Genomic DNA, 20878 nt, shown 5'->3' on the forward strand with positions numbered 1-20878 from the left:
GACTGTTACCTGTTGTACTTAATCTGATTGTATGTCACTGAGGGCAGAATACAATCAAATTCATAATAAACAAAGTAGATGAACGTAAGGAAAAAAAACACAAAAACTTCGATGTTGACTTGGAATGAATGTGATACGAAGATATTATTATAGTCAGTTTTTTTCACAAAAAAAAGACTTTCACATGGACGGGACCAGAAAATTCACGACTTTGTACACATCACAGCACTCTTTAGTAATAGATTACTGTTTTGTCAATCAGTTTCACAGCTTAAACAACACTAGATACACGAATTTCTGCCATATTAACAATTTCTACAAACGTGTTCAAATCAGCAAATAATGTTTATTTTGTAAAAATTCATATGTGAGACGAGTAAATTCCAATTATATTGACTTTAACCGAATAATAACAAATTAATAACATATTCCAATTTCGATTATTACTTCTCCATATGCTGATCTAAAAAGAAAATAAATGGTTCTACATTTGACTAACAATTGTTGAAATTTCTAGGGTTATTTCTCTACACGAAATTCTGGATAATGTCGTAGATAACGTACAAAGAAATCTAGTGTGTTTAAGTCAAAGACCAAAAAATTAAAAGTTATCCAATCATTCTTATGCTTATGATTTGTTTTTTGTAACTAAAAAATGACTTTTAGAACTCTTCGCCGATGACAAGATTATTTCTTCAGATTATGTTGCATTCTTTTTTGAAAATATACTTGCGAATAATTCTCTTTCCAAAATAGTGCTTTATCTAGCTTTATTTTTTCCTAATATTTCTATTGGTCGATGGTAATTTGTGTTTTCTCCCGGTAAGCGGCCATATTAGTTCTAGATTAATTTAACAAAAGTGAGTGTTTCGTGCGTGGAATGAAATTATCACCGTCGTGTATCAAGTTGAGCGTGCACTGTACCAAGCAAGGTTACATTGTTACAAATGACAGTGGCACTTGGTCAAATGCGAATACGACCGAGAAGTCATGTGAACGAAATGCATGGAAATATTAGGACGAATACGTCTTGTTGATCTCTATCAGTGCATACAAGTACATCTTTTTTGTGACACTTTATGAATGTGGTCAAAGCAAGAGATCATCTTGCGGGGGGTCTTGGCTGGGATTACCAAAATCTGACTAGACCAAAAAGCCGCCTTACTGATAAGGTATCCACTTATATTAGTTTGTTTTCTCTATTCTTTTTATACAATAAATATCATGTAGTACATATATTAATGAAATATTCACGTTATTGTGAAAATCTATATTTATTTTCTATCTATTTATATTTCTGTATTAATGTAAACATATATTAGGTATTGCCATAAAAAATATATGTATAAAAAATTTTGTTAAAATTTGTTATAAATTATATATGCATATATCAATGTATACTGTTAATATTTTTATATGAAATATTTTCTAGCTTTTAATATCAAGACTGCCAATCTAAGACTGAACTACTGATGCATGGGATAATTATCTTTAATGTCGAGTACGGACAGCATCAATGGGAAACTGTTTTTCTTGTTTCAAGGTGCCACTTCCACCAGTCACTACGGAACAATCAATTGTATTGGAACATAAAGACGGTAGCATCTTCATAATATGAAAATAAAACTAATATAAATTGATAAATAACTATCTTATAAATTTATTTCAATATAGACACAATGGAACTAAGAGGATTATTCCCAAATTCTTGCCAACAAACTGGTCCACTCGTGCCTGCAGAAACACATGTCAATGGAAACAGGAAATCATTAAATACTGTACCTACGCTTAATAATGTAGGGTCAGATAACTGTGGATCTATGCCTAGTATACAAAATAACTTACGTTTGTCTCGAGGATTTTATGCTCGATTACCTCCACTAGGCCGTTCAGGCACTTCTTCAGGTCTTAACTTAACCACAGAATTTAAACAGCAACGAGAACCATCAGAAAGCAAATTGAATACGTTGTTTGACCAATATAAGGTATATTATTTATAATATCTATGAAAATACAAGGTTCTATATTTAATTTATTTAAAAATATTTGTTTCTTTTAAAGGATTTACATGAGGATGTAATATTAGCTGATGGAATAGAAAGGCTTTGCAATGATTTGCAACTATCCCCAGACGAATTTAAAGTACTTGTTCTAGCTTGGAAATTAAATGCTGAACAAATGTGCCAATTTACGCGTCAAGAATTTGTAACAGGGCTGAAAGCTATGCGTGTTGACAGTATACGTGGTATTCAGGCAAGATTACCTGAAATTGTGCAAGAGTTAACAGTCAATAGTGATTTATTTAAGGATCTCTATCGATTCACATTCCGCTTTGGTTTGGATGTTACCTCTGGTCAACGAATACTGCCAGCTGATATGGCTATTGTCCTTTGGCGACTTGTTTTTACAATTCGAGAACCACCACTTTTGACAAGATGGTTAAAATTTCTTGAATGTCATCATGTTCGAGGTATACCTAGAGACACTTGGAACATGTTTCTGAATTTTGCTGAAAGCATTGGAGATGATCTTGGTGCTTATGATGACGCAGAAGCATGGCCAAGTTTATTTGATGATTTTGTAGAATATGAAAATGATCAAATGAACCAAAATATTACTAAAGATGACATAATGAAGGATGCTTCTATTGATAAGGCTTAAAAATCGGTTTAAAAAAACATTTATTGAATTAAAGTACAGTCATATATTTGGCTTTTGAATAGAATCTTCTAAAATGACTTAATGACATAGATATATGTGAAGAAACGGTAGGATAACATTGTGATATTTACGAATATTTTTAATCAGTGAATTAGTGAAATGACTAAATTGTACATTTTTTATTCAAAAGTGGCATTACATTTCCAAATATGAATAGGTGTATTTTAAGTTATATGTTAATTTATTAGTAAAGGGTTGTGAATTTTATACACAAAAAATTAAATGACAAATTCTTTATTTGTTGACAAATTCATGTCAAAAAACATGGTGTAAAGTAAAAATAACATACAATACTCTTTGTGAATTTTATAATTTTCAAAAATCTGTATAATATTACAGAATTGTAACATTACAATTTACAAAAATAATTATATGCCAAGAGGTATCATTTTTTTTTTTACAAGATATTTATTAACAATGATAAAAAATAATATGTATTATTAAAACTGTATTTTGTTACATATTTTTGTGTTGTAATACTAAAATTTGCATTTAAAATATATTTAAATGATAATCTATAATGGTTTATAATATGATATCTCTTTTCATATGGCATATATAAATAAATTGAAAATATTTGACGAAAATGGAAAGCATTAATAATATAGTATATAAGATTAATTGATTGAGTATGAAAGTATACTATGTTTTTGATAAAAACGAAAATTATAACGATTATAAAAATATCTGAAATACATTTTGGTTAGATACTTTATCATTAAATTTTATCAAAGTAATTCTAAATTATAATAATACATAAATATTGGATAAATATTTGGCAATTACTCTGTTACAAATGATTTTCAACTTCGTTATAATTATAAAGAAAATTATATGATGCAATCAAATTAAAAAAAATATATATAAAATCATGTAGTTTTCCAATTATATAATTACACACTTAAATGCTGTATATACAAGAAAATTAAAAATAATGTGAAATTATTAGATAATCTACATGCGCCAAATCCAAATTATTATATAAGAGAATAAACAAATTTATAGTAATTATGAAAAATGAAGAAGATTCTGTTCAAAGGACTTTTTGCATAAAAGAGTTTTTAATAAATCTCTCAATCTAAATTTGTGATACAGTGTGTACAAGTCTATACAATCTTGGATTCATTAATATTTCCTACTGATAAAAGAGAGCAAATGTAAAGAAGTAAAGTATTTTATATTAAACATAGATTCCAAAATTTGTCTGGTTAAACATAATATATTTTATTAGACTAGAGTGTATAATGTAACCCTATGCAAAACATACACATGTATTCTAGTGTAACACATGTCCATTATGAATTTTGGTTTTTAATAGTTATTTCTACTGATTCTTTCTCATAATGGAACATAAAGGATTATTAAAATCAGGTTCCTATTTAGTTTTTATATTTTTTAATGCACTTACAGCAGTACTAAGGGAGAAATATTTACTTTTTATTATTGTTGTAAATTTTTCATTAACTAACAAGATCTAATGAAATATTCTAATACAAAATTAATATGATTTTTATAATGTATTATGAATATGTAATATAATCTGAGTATATGTATCACAGTGTATCATGTCAGTTTAAAAAATTCTACAAAGATTTTATAAACTATTAAGGAACCATTTCCTGTTTTATTTCATATAAAATTGTGATATATATTCATATTAAAATCAATTTCATGAAAAACAAAACTTTCTTTAAAATTATGGTTATCTAAAGGTTGATTTTTTGTAATGTACTTTTTTAATACTATGCTTTAACATATTCACCGTCCTTTTGTCCACAGTACCTGATACAGGTACAATATATGAATACACAATTATATATATATATATATATATATATATATATATATATATATATATATATATATGGATTAATGTTGGATATAAAGCAAAGCTTACACAGAGATACATAAACATAATTATATATTATGAAAAAATAATTGCAAAAATGAAAGTATAGCTTTATAATTCAGAGAAGATAACTATTTAAAAAGTAAACTATATCAAAAACTAGGATTAATAGGTTCTTTTTTCATATTATGAAGCATTGAAATAATATGTCTGAAAAATAAAATTGCCTTGTAATATCTATCTAAATTATTATCAATCACTATTACCATTGCTATCATAAATGAGAAAGGTTCCTTTTTTAGAATCTCTGTGTAGGTTACACTTAATTTGTACGAGGATTATATTAATACACATGAACGTATTGCTTAACCTCAACAGACGCACACATATTATTAACAATATACTATTAAAATAATTTAAACTTAAGCTTCAATTTAAGTTGAAGCTCTTGCTTGACTAAGGAACAATTTTATTTCGTATCTAATGATCGCACATATGTCATTATTATTTCTTTTAATGCTTCCACTAAACTTTCCTAAAATATCCTAAGATTAAATAGAATTACTTTGATTGTGATAATTTTAAATCAGATTGAGTCACATTTTGTAGAAACGTTATCATTACAAAAAATAGGTGTGATAATTAAATAAAGAGTCAACTGATAGTTATAAGTAGGATTCAAACATTGGTATGATAGACTATTTATAATAACAGATGTACATTTCTAATAAGTCTTAATAAATTCATTTTAATTCTACAAAAGTAAATATGTGAAAATAGTGCATGAATAACAATGCTTTAACTCTTTAAATTCTCCCTTACGTAAAAATCAAGATTTTGTATAATCACAAAGAAGCTTCCATCCAATTTTAACATATTTTATTGATAATTATATATTGATGTTACACTAAATATTGTATACTTATATCACAATTGAAAGTGTATTTTATGTTGTCTTTGATAATAGTTTAATATATAAAAATAGAATGTAATTGGTGATACATAAGGGTACACAATGATAAATAAATTCAACATTAAAGTAAAAAATATTTTTTTCTAAAAGATTGTGTGTGTGTGTGTATGTGTGTGTAGAAAGCACTATATATATATTTCTAAAAGATTATATATATATAAAGGATTTTATTTATATTATTAATTTGTATTCATTAAGCTATAAAAGGTAAAATATTTTAATGATTAAACTATGCTATTCTATGATATACTTTAAAATATATATTATATGCATTTTTTTTATAAAAAATGCAATGAATATAAATTACTTATAATGTTTAAAAAATTTATTGTGCTTGTATAATATAAACAGATTATATGCTTTCTGATACATGAAATTAGTTTCGTTTATTATAATATACACTTAATCAGATGCTTCAATACTTATATAGGATTAAAATAAATTTTAAATGACTATAAATAGGTAAACGGACTTTACTCATACATTTTTTAATTTAAAAAAATAATACACTGTTAAACTACGAATTAAAGGCTATTTATTTTTAATTATGTACAAAAAATAATCATATGCGCGATATATTATTATTTTAATAAATATTTTAAATTATTAAAAAATGTAATAATTTCATTCGCTTTCTATCTATTATATATATAGTTACAATATTTGGATGCACCCAATACTTTAGATGCATCTAGCAAAATCCTGCATCGACATGCAACGCTATGGCACAGTGGACGATGCTGATTGGTCGATATCGGGAATAGACACCAATTATATACAGCGTACGTTGAAGACAAGATGATGCTGTTGCATCCCTACATAGCACACTAACCAATCGTAAGCGGTGAATCTTGCTTTCACACGCTATAGTTTTGTATTTATATGTGATCTGTAGTACAAAGCTACGAGAGAGTAAGTGGAGTGAGTAGAGTGAGTAGAGTAGTCAAATATCGTTCGGTTAACAAAGCGCTTGTTGAGAGATTCTCTAAATTTTTATTAAACTTCGGAGAACAGTGTAAAACGACCAAGTACGTATATTTATTATTTTTCACAGAAAATAGTAGATAATATAGATATAAATAATAACTGTAACGTATCGTTATTTACGCGTGAGAATGTTTGTTTTCTTGGTACGAAATTTCTACCTTACACTTACGCAGTTTCACGCAAGGAAAACTTCATGTACGCCTTCCGCCATTTTGTTTATTCGGTCTGCTTTTGGAGGGAAACCAAGAACGACTTTTAGTTGATTAAAATTAGTCGCTCATATACATATTATCGTAATTCTGCTTGTGTATGTGTTATAATTAATCGTGAGTCATATATCGATGCAATCATATATTTGAATGAAGACGATTGCTTCTACTTTATTTTTCCGATTAACGCCATTTGTCAACAACGGGGTATATTGACCCCACATACATATCTAATTTATTGTGAAGTGTATAATATAATAATATTCTGTAATTTTAGTAAACTATGGCTCGTACGAAGCAAACGGCCCGTAAATCTACTGGAGGAAAGGCACCCAGAAAACAACTTGCAACAAAGGCAGCCCGTAAAAGTGCACCTTCTACTGGAGGTGTAAAAAAACCACATCGTTACAGGTATGAATAAAGAAGTATTATGAAGTGCATTATGAATTGATCAACTTATAATCTACGAACAACATTATGTATTTATTTTCTTGTTTTTGTATTTAATACTTTGTTCTATTTTAGACCTGGAACTGTAGCACTTAGAGAAATCAGAAGATATCAAAAATCTACTGAATTGCTGATAAGAAAATTACCATTCCAACGATTGGTTCGTGAAATTGCACAAGATTTTAAAACTGATTTGCGTTTCCAAAGTGCAGCTATTGGTGCCTTGCAAGAAGCTTCGGAAGCATATTTGGTCGGATTATTTGAAGACACAAATTTATGTGCTATTCATGCTAAACGCGTTACTATCATGCCTAAAGATATTCAGTTGGCACGAAGAATTCGTGGCGAACGTGCTTAAATTACAAACAACTTGCAATTTTTGTTTCAATTCATTTTATTATCATGTCCTGGGACATTATCTTATAAAGTAATTAAATACATCGCAATTCAGTTCTTCCCACAAATAATCACTAGAGTCTACACTGCCAAGCACTATAAGTAGTATAAATGGGGAAATATAATCTAGGTTTGTCTGTTCTATTACATCATAAATCATTGAAAAATATTTAAAATTCAATAATAGACAATTAACTTCTCCAATTATGGTATGTGAACATGATTATAGTGGAATAGTATTTGTAATCAAACTTATATCATTACACACGAGCAATAAGTTATAGAAAACATTTTGATATGTAGAAGATCAAGATTAGGATAATAGAATATGGAAACTCATATTTTTACAATCTTACAAGATTTGTCATATTAATTTAATTTTCATACATTTAATGTTGTGTCAAAAGAAACATAAATTTATGTTTGAAAAGTATCTTGCTATTTGATTGAAATATAATTAAATTAAAAAATTTTGTAAGTATAATATTTTGTTAGTAAGCAATATTGTTATGTAAGGAAATTTCGATTTGCATTTACATTTCATAAATATTAGTTTAATAAAATAATAATAATAATAATATAATAATAATAATAATTATAATAATAATTATAAAAAAATTAGTGAGTATTTCTTAGTGTTTTATTACTGTTAACTGTCATGATTATAGACATTATAATTTCATGTAATTACTCTCATAAAAATTTAAATAAATAACCTACTAGTGTACAGAATAATTATTACATTTAATTGTAAGATTTATTTTTTACATTTATTTTAAACGTATATATATATATATATATATATATATATATATATATATATTAATTTATGTTTACTCCGCATAAATCCTAATTTTATATTTTCATAATTCTCTTTTTCTTTAAATGAAAAAGAAAAAGAAAAATTTGTTACTATTTTTTTTTAGCAATGAGTAATCACATAACATGATGCGTTATATGTACTTCTTTAAATGGAACTTGTGTCATCATTTTTTGAAAAATGTAAATGATACAATCTTAAACATATTCTGTCTAATACATTCATTGCGCAATATCTATGACGAAATCAAGGGGTAATGTACGTAGATTTCCCCCACGCATGGAAAGATCGGCGGCGGTACAACCAACAGGGGTAGCTTCAGATTGAAAGTTTTAACTGCTGATTAAGAAAAAAGTAAATTCTATAGTCGCTTTTTTTTCGTCTTTTTTCTTTGTTTTATTTGATTTCATTCATTTCAATAAAAAAATTGTAATTTCAAAAATAATGTAGTAATGAAAAAAAAGATCCTTATCTTTTCTAGAATCATCGTAGGCGTAGTTAGTAAGTAAGGAAGTAAGAGTAACATGTCGGACCAGAGACGCGTATGCTGTTAATAAATCGTCACAGGCTCACAGCTTTGTATTTTCTAAACGTAGGAAGGTAAGCCAATCGGCTAGCTCGTATTACAAGACAAAACTCGTCGTCCAACGTCCGATTGGATGGCCCGTACCGCGGGCTTACGTGCCTCTCGCAATTTAATTTCTAGGGGGTAGGGACAAGGGAGCCCGTGACTCGGAGAGCGTCCACTGCCATCGAAGTACAAGGAAGCGGATAGCGTTGGCTCTCAGCTTCTTGCGTAAATTTTCCTTCTAAGGGTAAGTAAAAGCTTTTCGATTGACTTTTATGAAGTGTCAGAACGTATTTGTTTTTTCGCGCGATAATGTCGTACTATCGATTATGTCGAAAGATATCCTGAAGGCAAAGAAAAAAATTTTTATTTTCAACTGCACTAACAAGAAGCCTATCGCAAGAGCTTGCCTCCATTTTGTGATTGACGTTTCGTAGTAGGAATCGTTCACGAGCCTGACTGGTACGCCAACTAATTCTTGCCTGTCTCTCTCTCTCTCTCTCCTCTCTCTCTCTCTTGATTTTCTTTCTTTCTTTTCGCTTCGATCACTTCAGTCTTATCAACATTTTCAATGATCGATGTGTTTAAACTCTCATTGACAATCTTTTTTCGTCAGTTTTCTCGCGATCATATTCTCGAAGATTTTTTTCAATCGACAGCGCGTGGGCTTTTCCACGCTAAACCAAGCGAGGGACGAAAGTTCGTCCATTGCGCAACGCACAAAGTTCCTCCGTGCGTGCTTCCTCGGAGTGCGCACGGTAACGGATCCTACCCCCACCAAACATAAAACCCCACCACTACGACAATTTCCTTTCCTCTGATCTTCCCCCACCATATATCGACTCTATCGCTTTTCAGTTTATACTAGTTTCTACTCGCGATTGTTTGTTGTGTCTAGCTGACTTTGTTTTCATGATCTTCGATCATTACCGTCAATTATCGTAGTCTCAACTTTTGTCTATTGTTGTATTGTTTTACGTTCTGCTCGCACAACGTTACCCTCCGATCTTTTTATTTTTATTTCTTTTTTAATAATTTATATTTCTCTCTAGAAACGTTTTTATACTTTATAGCATGATGCTTCTATATATTAGATTTAATAGCAGTTGTGTGTTATAAATTAAAGTAATCGTGAATGTGTGAAAGTTGAAAAAATAGGATAATAAAAAGTACACAAGAAGAGAAGAAAAATTTTGTTAGGTGTGTCATGAAGCACAATTAATATAGATATGATAACTTTTCATAAAATTATTTTTTAATAATATATAATTGTTCTTTCAGATTAAACCATGGCACGTACAAAGCAAACAGCCCGTAAATCAACTGGTGGGAAAGCTCCCCGTAAACAGTTAGCTACAAAAGCAGCCCGTAAAAGTGCACCTTCTACAGGAGGTGTTAAAAAGCCTCATCGTTATAGGTATAAATAAAAATTCACTTATCACACATACACACACCACACCACAAATATATATTTAAAAAATTATTAAAGAAAATACATTTGTTTATTTTAGGCCGGGTACAGTAGCTCTTCGAGAAATCAGAAGATATCAGAAATCTACTGAATTGCTAATTAGGAAACTACCATTCCAGAGATTAGTCCGTGAAATTGCACAGGATTTCAAAACTGATTTACGTTTTCAAAGTGCAGCTATAGGTGCTTTGCAAGAAGCATCTGAAGCTTACTTGGTTGGATTATTTGAAGACACAAATTTGTGCGCTATTCATGCCAAACGTGTTACTATTATGCCGAAGGACATCCAATTGGCTCGGCGAATTCGTGGCGAACGGGCTTAAATAATAACGTGTATTTCCCATACATACTGTTTATTACTACTACTATTATTATTGTTCGTAATTATTGTGGATGATACCTTTTCATTCCAAGATACATGTTATGTTGTATTTCACAAAAGCATAGAAACTGTAAGACACTCTTATGCGTGCGTAAAATTTCTAATATAATTAAGTAAAACATTAGATAAAAAATAGTATCTTTTTGATTAAGAAACATTTGGAAATTGGTTTTACTTATACGCACGAAATATTTTAAAATATGTAGTTTTAATATCTGATTTCAGAAGAATTATCAATACTTTGGAAACGTTTACAAGACATTAACAAATAAGAGTAATTGGTATATTGAGAAATGACTGCTGAAAGATTTACTTTATGAATAAGCAAAGTAAATAAATATTGCTAATTCTTTTGAATTTACAGAGCAAAAGGTCGAGGCAATGATAATTGTTTTTTCATTATTTGCCTACTATTATCATTAATATCATGATAACATCATCATTATTATTACTATTGATATGATATACAGAATATGTGACTTAGCAAATAAGAAATTTGTCATAGTGATCTGATGTAGTACTTGTCATATTAGTCTTTTGATTGTATTAAAAATATGAGATAAAAACCTGAGTATTCAGTGTATATGTAAAAACATTTCATAAATAAATCTTCCAAATTGTATATGTATGTTCATAAAAATATATATATTTATATCTTAATTTATATTATTTTAAAAAATTAGTATTATTTTAAAAAATGGATGATTAAATTTTTTTGTAAAGTGCATATTTAAAAAATTTAATTATTGAATAATTTTAAGGAATTTCAAAGTTCATTTATTAATTTATTGTCAATTATCTTACATTATGAATTCATTATTTAATTTATTTTGTAATGAAGCTTAAAGAACCAATCTGAAAATATATTTAAAAGTTATATTTATATACCATATGTACATAAAATTAACATTTTTTTTCTTTTATAGTCGGATAAAAATAATTATTTATAAAAATCGGTAGTTCCCCCAATCAACGATCGAACATTTGTATAGTGATGTTAGAATAATAAATAGACTACAAGTGAAATATATAGTATATGCATACTCTCTCTGTATGTTTGTGTGCGCGCGCATGTACGTACGTGCGTGCGCGCATTTGTGTGTGTGATACACGTATATTGTTTTTTCATACAATAATCTAGTACTCATGGAAGCACTAAATTATATCAATAAGTTATTATAACCGAATTTTTATTAAAAAATAATGTTCACATAATTTATTATTACGAACAATCAAGAAAAAAGTACTGCATATATGGATAACAATAAATTCTAACTTGATAGTCTACATTCACAATAAAAAATTTATATATATATTATGTTTATATTATATTATGTAAATGTATAAATATAACTTAATTCACCTTTAAATCCAATTGCATATACCTTCGTGGAACATAGATATACAGAGATTAATAAAATACTAAGAATGAAAAACTATTTTTTATAAATTTTTATATACATACTATTGTCATGAATTATATTTTTTAAATTTGGATTTATTTATATAATGGATAAGTATACTTCTATTGAATTTTGGAAAGATTAATTTTCAATATTTAGAACTATTTATATTGCACTTAACATTTTTTTTAATCTTATTATATCTATAACTTGATCAAATATCATGAAAAATCTATTTATATAAACAAATTCTCCATTACTATTACACCCTTTAGAATATGTCGTATATATAGACTTAAATGACAATAATCTCTGTATATGTTTAACGTATCCTAATTATAAACATGGTATTCAGATTAATAATAATATAAACATTAAAAAATCACAGTCTCCGTTGACGATACCGTTGTGTAAGAGAGATAAGAATTTGTGCTACAAACGGCCATACTATAAGTAGAGTAAACATTCGTGGCGAACATTCTGGAAAAGGCCACCATTTTGGGTAAAATCGATTGTTATTTTGCTCCTATAACATATAATTTATATATAAATCAACTCAGGATCTCAATTAATATACATTTATTATGACATTTTTATATTTAACATACTCTTAAAGGCGATAGTGCTTGAAGCGCTTGACCTTCTAAACTGCGAACTCGTGCGGTTATTCGATCGAGATCTCGTTGTAAATTTTGCATTGTTGATGCTATTTGACTAAAAAATTCAGCATTTATTTTATCATCTTTCCTTGTTCTTTGCCGACCTCTTTCTTGTTTCGTATCTACATTTATTTCAGTAAGATCATTTGTTTTAGCACGACCATTAATTAACTCTAATGAATTTTCCTTTGTAGTGCTTTGCTGCTTATTTGCATTATCATCTGAAGTATTAAATGTAATACTTGTTTTCTGAATGCTTACAGAAGATTTAATGGCATCTTTTTGTGTTCGATCTGGAGCAGACTATAAAAAATATACATAGTAATTCGTTATTAATATTTTTTATTTTTGTAAGAATAAGGAATGTCTAATACTTACTTCAACTGTATCAATAAATTCTTCTTCTTCACCATCTGTATCAGGTGGTAAAGGACTAGCACTGTGACTGCTAGCTGGACTTGTTTCCAAACTACTTGTTATATGTCTTGATGTATTGCAAACTCTATGTGGCGATGTTTCTCTAGATGCTAAATAAGTTTAAGGAAATATATGTCATAAAAAAAAATATTAAAATAACTTAAAAATGTTGATATTATATTAATGTAAAAATAAAAACGAACCTAAAGGAGAACCAGACAATGGCGAACTTGGTTGTGTGCGCATACGGTCTAAAACTGGTCCAACAAGCAACTCTAAATCTTCAACAGGTACACTCTCATAAAATGAATCCAAACTACCCAAAAAAGTTGCTACATTGTCTGTATATGACATTGTTTCAACTATCTATACCATAAGAATAAAAAAATTTTCATATATTTTTGTAGAAGCATGTAATGTATTTAAAACTTCCACATACTTTTTTTAATTCTTCTACATAATTGTTCATAGCTTCTGTACGACTCATATTGCCTAAACGTTGCCAAGCATCCCATTTTGCTTTTTTTATTACCTCCCAAAAACCTGGTTTTGGTTGCTGGCATGGTCCTTCTGTAGCTTGTTTGTAATAAGAATAAAAACGTAGCATGATTTCATTGCTAGGTTGGTAAGCTCCTGAAATCATGATTTTTATGTGTATATAATTATATGTAATGAAATTGATTTACAAATGCTTATATTAATAATAATAACTATAATTTAAAAATATACCAAATCATTTCTTATATTAAGATATTTTTTATATGCTACTATCAAATGTAGAGGTATGAAAAACAGTTTTTATCTTTTAACCTTTGGTCAATATATAGTGTTTACTGATAATTAGGTATTCACTCTACATGAAGTAGCAATAATGTGTCGAATCATAGACGTATATCATCTTCTGACAGAGAGAACAAGGTATAATTTTTTTGTTCTTTTATTTTGTATCAAATTATATACAAAATATTTGCGAAACATAATTTGCATACTATTGTAATAAATGTTAAATAGATCAATGACAATAAGCTTCTAAATGAAATGACTTTAATAATGGTTATTAAAGATCTCTTTATAACAATTTATATTATTATCATTTAATATAATGAACTTTAATCTTACTTAAGTTACATAACAGAGACATCTCTTGCATTTTACTTTTTCAAAAATATGAATTGAGATTAAGAATAGAATGAAATAGACTTATACTAATAAATTAATAAATAAAACATATTTTTTCTTTTTTCTTTGATATGTGCATATAATATATCATACTTTCTCTTTTGTTATTATAATTATTTATTGTTTAACAAAAAAAAATGTTTAATTAAATCATACTTCTGTATGATTTGTACTCAACTGTATTTGTACTCAACTAACAGGAAAGTTATGGTTCATGCAGTTATGGTTCAATATTATGGTTCAGTAAAGACTGATTCATGCACCCCACATTGTTAGAAAGTGAAGTGAGAACATTCACTCATCTTTGTAGTATACATATATGGAATGTATTCTCACTTCCCATTGATATCTCTCTCACTCATAATAATGATCCATAGTTGATGCTTATAAACTTTATAGAAGAAAGTGTATATCATTTTAGAATTCATAATCTTATAAGCTTTATAATTTTATTTTTACTATTCTAAAAAAATTGTAAAACTGTGATGTAGAAGATAAGTATATACGAACTTTTGATATAATTGCTAAATGTATGAAATCGTATTTGATAAATATCTGCTTAGTGATTACTTTTTATCTTGTATATATCTTATATGATGATAATATTTCAATATTTATATATATTGAAATTATTGATAAACAACAAAATTCAATAGATAAATTGATTTTTAGGTTTCAATATAGTTACTAGTAAAGAAATATGGATAGTGCCTAGTGGATATATATGCAGATTTATTCACATTTAAATGTACACGTATTATAACAGTTGACTTTCTTATCCATAGATAGAGTCAATGTTCAAGGACTTATTTAAAGCTGTTATATTATCAATGTATGCAACATAGATGCATAATAAATGTTGCATTTATGGATACGGAAATAATAAAAAACTTCATTAGAAAATATTCTTCCATCGTACTCGCTGATAATTATCTTTAAATAAGATTTTATTTAGTCATAACGTAAATAGAGGAATTTATAAGATTATTTCATGAAAAAAGTTTTCATTAGTATTTTTTTACTCCTGACGACTGACGTCAATAGACAAGAACCGTATGTATTATGAAAAGAGTGCCATTTAAGTTATTAGCATCATAGTTATTAGTTTCGTAAATTTTTTATTGTAGGTTGTAACAAATATGAACAACGAAATTAAAAATGTGACGCAGCAGACTTTACAAAAAGTAACTTTTCGCATTGTTTATACTATGCGATCAAGGACAATGTGCTTCGTTCGATCTGCCGTATGCGTAGTAGACAGTCGTCAATTTCGAGTTGATAGATAGACCTACGTATGCTACGATCGCTGAATAAATTACCGTTTTTTGGCAAGCTCCTAATTACGTTCACAGCCGCGTTAAACTTCTCTTCCGTCGTCATGTTAAAAACTTCGTTGTTAGAGCTCCAAAAATTGTACTTCGCTTGTTATGTCCCAACGTTTCTGTTGTCAATTTTCCTTCTTGATTGGAGAAATAATGACACGCACAAGATTGAAGATTCAAAGAATGAAAATTCACAGCATAACTTACAAATTAACGTACGGAAGAGAGTAACTGCTGAAAACTGTGCAAGACCCCGCCGTCTACGAGTGACAGATTACCGATCAGTGATTGGCGATCGTCCGGTGATCGTACAAGTCTCCAGCCTTGACGCATGCGTAAATCAGCACTTTCTGTCGGACTATGTGACGATGCGGTTTTTTAATCGGCGTCGCGCGGCCCCGACGTTGTGAAAATTACTACGAATGTTTTCACCGTTGATCGTACAAATAGCTGAACGGCTTAAAATATTTCATCTAATCTTTTTTTTTTAGAATTTATACTGATATTTTATAATGATATATTTTATAATAATGATTTATATAATGATAGTATTTTTGATAGTTATATTTAATAAAATGCTATATGTTAATATTCGATAAAACCCATTATATTCTTCATCTTTATTTATTAATGCGTTTTAATTTATTCCGAATAGATTTGTACAACATGTTATTTTTGTACGACGAAAGAAATTCTTAATAAGTGCAAATTTACTGATATTTTTACAGTAACAAATTTTCTTTCTCGTTCTAAGGATCGATTATTGATACACTATCCTTAAAGAGTTTGTTGTAAATTATAAGATTTATTGATAGAAGAAAACGATACAGTTACATATACATAGAAATACAAAATTTTTATATTTGGTACGATAAATTAAGTATTGTTATATTAACTACTTCATAGTTAGCAAACACAAAATTTAGCTTATATTAATTAATTAATACTAAGCCACTTTAATTTTACTTTTTATTTATAAAAAATACAATTTTATACTTATAACTGAATCTGCAACTATGTAGTTTTTGTTTACTCAATTTCACATTGATAAATCTCACATAGTTACATAAAATTTAACATAAATGTAATAATCAATGCACTATATTAACAAAATATATGAATGATTTTGACAATAAACACAATGAAAAAATATTTAACAAAACATACGTCTTTAATTTTTATGCATCTAATTGTAAATTGGAAAATGAAAGTAGACATTTGTATTTTATATAAACAAGAATTATACTTTCAATCATAACAATGCAATATTCTATTGCACTGGTGTTTGCTTAAAAATTAATAAGGCACTTTTATTATTAATTTTAATTATTTAAGCATGATCAACTTTCAAAATAATTCTTTTAAAATAGATAACAAATCTATGAGTTAATATCTAAAAATATCTATGTTAAATTCAATGATTCAATTTATAAAGAAAAATTAGCAAACATCATAACTTACTGTAATATAAAATCAAATTGTAAAAAATAACAATACGAAGTATTTTTATCAGAGTTAACTAATTGTACAATGTGCAGGAGTTAGCTTGTTTGTTTTCATTGAATGAGCAGTCTCTGTCGAAGTTGTACCTGTTGAAGTTAAAGATTCTCTACGTTTAATTATTGGAGGCATGCTTCCTGTAGTATCTAAAAATTCATCCTCATCCGAATCGATCTCTTTATCTTTAACATTTCCAAATTGTTTTCTTGGTATTATTTCACGTATATACCGTTCGATCATATTTTGATTGTAGCCATTGGCATTACCATTGTTTGTTGAAAATGGTGAAATTTCAGTTGTTTTCTTTAGTCCGTTATTATTTTGTTCAATGTACATTCTTTGAAGTTCTGCTAAAGCCTCGTCCATAAAACGCACATTTTGCTGTTTACGATCGATTATATTATCAAGAAATTCTATGGATTTAGTATCTTTTACTATCTCATTAGCCTTATCTTTTGATATTTCTTTATTTAATATAGTAGTAGTAAAACCCATAGGAAAGACAGATTTTTGTGATGCTGGTTCAGTATGTAATGAAGACTTGTATATATTCGGCTCTTCACTTACTGATTCAGCAGAATATATTTTGTTATGATCATATGGAAATCCTCTACGAACATCTTGCTTTTCTTCCTTCATTTCTGAAGATAACTGAACATTTGCTTTCGGAGCAGTATAAGCATTCTTTCTTTCTTGTTCCATAAATTGTTCACTCTGAGCAGGAAGATTCCTCCATCTTGCGCTGTTCATTACAAGTTGAGCTAATTGTTGAATTGTCTGTTTGGGTACTACTTTATGAGGCTCTTCTGAATTTGTAGTATGTGTTACTAATTTAGCTGGGGTAGATGTATCACATGGTATGTAACATGGATGAACATTTGATTGATTCAATTGTCGTAAATATTCGTAATGTTCACCTTGGCCAGCAAGTAAATTATCATCTATTATTTTTTTAAAGTTGCTTTTATTTGAATTTGCAGAGTTAAAACGACTTATAAATGGTTCTGACTTTTGTCGTTCTGCTTCTAAGAAAGCAGTTGTGAGTATCATTGCTGCTGTAGGCTCTCTTTGTGTAAATAATTTTCTCCGTGCATTTAAACTTTGTCCTATACTTTGCTGAAGTCTTGCATTCTCAACTTTCTCTTCAATTTGTCTTTCTACTTCTAAAAATTTAGTCGTTTCAACTATCAATGTCTCTAAATCAAATTTCATGTTTCCAACTTCCTTAGCAATACGTCTCTCTGCCGAAGATTGTGTTCGTGTTTCTGCATTAAATACAGGTTGTAGTCCCAATCTTTGTTGAGCTTTAACAAATGGAGATTGCGATACAGGTCCCAATTTCGACCAAATCGTGCCTGGTTTTTTTGATGGACTGGTAATTGGTGAAACGATACCAGGTCTTGTCAATATAGGATTCTTATTGATTAACTCTATATTAGAGTTTGGTATTGTACAAGGTACACGACATGGTTTTGGAGGAACTAAATCCAATTTTGGAGGAACCACTCCTGGTTTTGGTGGTGGGTCTAAACACATTATAGCTGGTTCTTCAGAAGATGGTTGATTTTGTTGTTCTTCGTCTGCATTCTTATTAAGAACTTTAGCATGAACAACATTTAATAAATGATCTAAACGACTTTCTAATCTACTTTGTCGATCTCTATCTATGTCTAAAAATTTAGATACCATATCATTTTGCGCTGCAAGTATCTGAAATAAAATTATAAAGTAAATATATATGAAATTATGCACATAAATATAATTAAATTAATAATGAAAATATTAATATAAAACCTTATTAACAACATCATTTTGAGAATTAATTGCACTAAATACAAGTTGCTCCAGCTTTTGCGCCTTCTTTTTTCTCAGTGGAATGTTTGGTATATTCTCTGTATTTACAGCTGTATCTTTTAATTTATTATCATTTTCCAATTGATTAAGAGAGTCTATTGAGTGATCCAATAAAAGACTATCATCATTACAAGTTGCATTATTTGTTACTACTGAAACTTCAGGATTTGCTTGAGTAAAATTATCTATTTGTAATGAACGATTATATGTCTCATTTAAATTATGTAATTTTGTTTCGTTTTCTGTTTGACAAAAAGCTACATTTAAATTTGGCGTTACATCTAATGAATAATTGGGAGATTCATATTGTTTTGCATCTACTGTAGCAGATGTTGGAACAGTATCTTGATAACGTCTGGAGGTACCTGATGCTACATTTTGTCCATAAATAATTTTTTGTGGTTCTTGTGGCATTGCTCTATTATTTGCCATTGTAGTTTGATGTAACTGGTTATGTTGCCTTAAAATATTAGGATTCATAATAGGTAAAGTAGCAGTTTGTGTTGTGTCATTAATAAAATATGGCATTCTTTCCTGATTTATATTATTTTGAAAACCTAAACCAGGAATAAACATATTTTGTTGCTGCATTTGATTCCATATATGGTTTTGTAGGAAATTCTGATTTTGTTGCATATTTTCTTGTATTATTTGATTTTGTACATTCTGTACACTATTTTGATATGGGATATCTCCAGATGGATAATTAGAAAATATGTTTTGTCTACATTCTTCACGGATTGGCTCTTCTATAGGAGCAGAAATACATTGATCCTTCGTTTTTCTTTCTTGCATACAAGTATTAACAGCAACATCTCTTGTAGGAGAAAGGACACCATAGGGACGAGCTATGATAGTTTCATTTGATTCTGGAGAATCAGGGTATTCATATTCACCTGATATTATAATTATAACTTAGATAATTCTGAAATATTTTTATATATCAAATTAAAATAAAAATTATTCTTACGGCCAATTGTCCATGTTGGAGAGAGAGCTTCTGTGCGAAGAAAAGATTGTACTGGTTCTTGAAACTTATGCCGCATTTGTAGGTTTTTAGATGATTTTACATCCTTCGAAAGAGATTTTATATTTGTTGCAATATCTAAAAAAGTATATATATAGACAAAATTTCATTACTATAACAAAATTAAAATTGATTATCATTGATACTAACCCACTGTATCAATTCCATTATCAATATTATTCTCTAAACGTTTGCTTTTGGAAACTTTGTCAATCAACTCATAATATTGTTCTACATCAGCACGAGTACCTGCTTTTTTTGCTTCACGATAACATATTAATACTTGTTTCATTCTTGAACGACATTGATTTGCTGATACATTATATCCTTTTTTTTTCATGTATCTGGCTACACTCTCCCATATAAGTTTTGTTTTTGTAGCATATTCAAATTGTTTTTGTACCTGGTTGTCCGACCATATAGAAACCAGCAAAGATGTGCTTTCAGGCGTCCACTTATACTTCGGTACATTCTCGGTATTATCCATTTTTTATAAATTTATAAAAGAATTTATAGGATCGTCAATGCAATAAACATAACAAATAAAAGATAATACACCCTACCACAATATAAATCAACAGGTTGTTGATCAAACAAAAAAACGAGATGGACGTTTCGAGAACGATGAATCGATTCGCACAGTCTACGATAGACTAACTGACTGTCTCCAAGCAAGAGTGTTCAAAATTTA

General features: G+C 28.5%; 5 protein-coding genes across 10 annotated transcripts; 3 read left to right on the forward strand and 2 right to left on the reverse strand.

Moving 5' to 3' along the window:
* Positions 1-627: 627 nt before the first annotated feature.
* LOC122636556 (DCN1-like protein 3) lies at positions 628-5337 on the forward strand. The gene is made up of 4 exons (XM_043827912.1): positions 628-1172; positions 1433-1598; positions 1675-1985; positions 2062-5337. The coding sequence occupies exons 2-4, from the start codon at positions 1517-1519 to the stop codon at positions 2659-2661; spliced, it is 993 nt and encodes a 330-aa protein (XP_043683847.1). The 5' UTR covers positions 628-1172; positions 1433-1516; the 3' UTR covers positions 2662-5337.
* Positions 5338-6413: 1076 nt separating this feature from the next.
* LOC122636575 (histone H3.3A) lies at positions 6414-8317 on the forward strand. Of its 4 annotated transcripts, none has more exons than XM_043827947.1 (3): positions 6414-6571; positions 7017-7150; positions 7265-8317. In XM_043827947.1, exons 2-3 carry the CDS (start codon positions 7023-7025, stop codon positions 7545-7547), a joined length of 411 nt encoding a protein of 136 aa, XP_043683882.1. In that variant the 5' UTR covers positions 6414-6571; positions 7017-7022; the 3' UTR covers positions 7548-8317. The 4 variants fall into 4 exon arrangements, with proteins under 4 accessions (XP_043683882.1, XP_043683895.1, XP_043683903.1 ...); XM_043827960.1 differs by lacking the exon at positions 6414-6571 and adding an exon at positions 6706-6837; XM_043827968.1 differs by lacking the exon at positions 6414-6571 and adding an exon at positions 6838-6856.
* Positions 8318-9052: 735 nt separating this feature from the next.
* Positions 9053-11448, forward strand: LOC122636563 (histone H3.3A). Of its 2 annotated transcripts, none has more exons than XM_043827926.1 (3): positions 9053-9220; positions 10255-10390; positions 10485-11448. In XM_043827926.1, exons 2-3 carry the CDS (start codon positions 10263-10265, stop codon positions 10765-10767), a joined length of 411 nt encoding a protein of 136 aa, XP_043683861.1. In that variant the 5' UTR covers positions 9053-9220; positions 10255-10262; the 3' UTR covers positions 10768-11448. The 2 variants fall into 2 exon arrangements, with proteins under 2 accessions (XP_043683861.1, XP_043683869.1); XM_043827934.1 differs by lacking the exon at positions 9053-9220 and adding an exon at positions 9828-10173.
* A 240-nt stretch (positions 11449-11688) lies between these two features.
* On the reverse strand, positions 11689-16133 carry LOC122628510 (acyl-CoA-binding domain-containing protein 5). Of its 2 annotated transcripts, none has more exons than XM_043810885.1 (6): positions 15804-16133; positions 13745-13938; positions 13509-13671; positions 13267-13415; positions 12838-13191; positions 11689-12755 (listed from the first exon to the last, which is right to left on the reverse strand). In XM_043810885.1, exons 1-6 carry the CDS (start codon positions 15862-15864, stop codon positions 12612-12614), a joined length of 1065 nt encoding a protein of 354 aa, XP_043666820.1. In that variant the 5' UTR covers positions 15865-16133; the 3' UTR covers positions 11689-12611. The 2 variants fall into 2 exon arrangements, with proteins under 2 accessions (XP_043666820.1, XP_043666830.1); XM_043810895.1 differs by having other exon boundaries at positions 16014-16120.
* A 458-nt stretch (positions 16134-16591) lies between these two features.
* LOC122627797 lies at positions 16592-20827 on the reverse strand. Its single transcript, XM_043809347.1, has 4 exons — positions 20338-20827; positions 20131-20265; positions 19101-20056; positions 16592-19016 (listed from the first exon to the last, which is right to left on the reverse strand). Exons 1-4 carry the CDS (start codon positions 20672-20674, stop codon positions 17322-17324), a joined length of 3123 nt encoding a protein of 1040 aa, XP_043665282.1. The 5' UTR covers positions 20675-20827; the 3' UTR covers positions 16592-17321.
* Positions 20828-20878: the final 51 nt, after the last annotated feature.

Source organism: Vespula pensylvanica, chromosome 1, assembly GCF_014466175.1.
Source record: "Vespula pensylvanica isolate Volc-1 chromosome 1, ASM1446617v1, whole genome shotgun sequence".
In the NCBI taxonomy this organism is placed as follows: Eukaryota; Metazoa; Arthropoda; class Insecta; order Hymenoptera; family Vespidae; genus Vespula; species Vespula pensylvanica.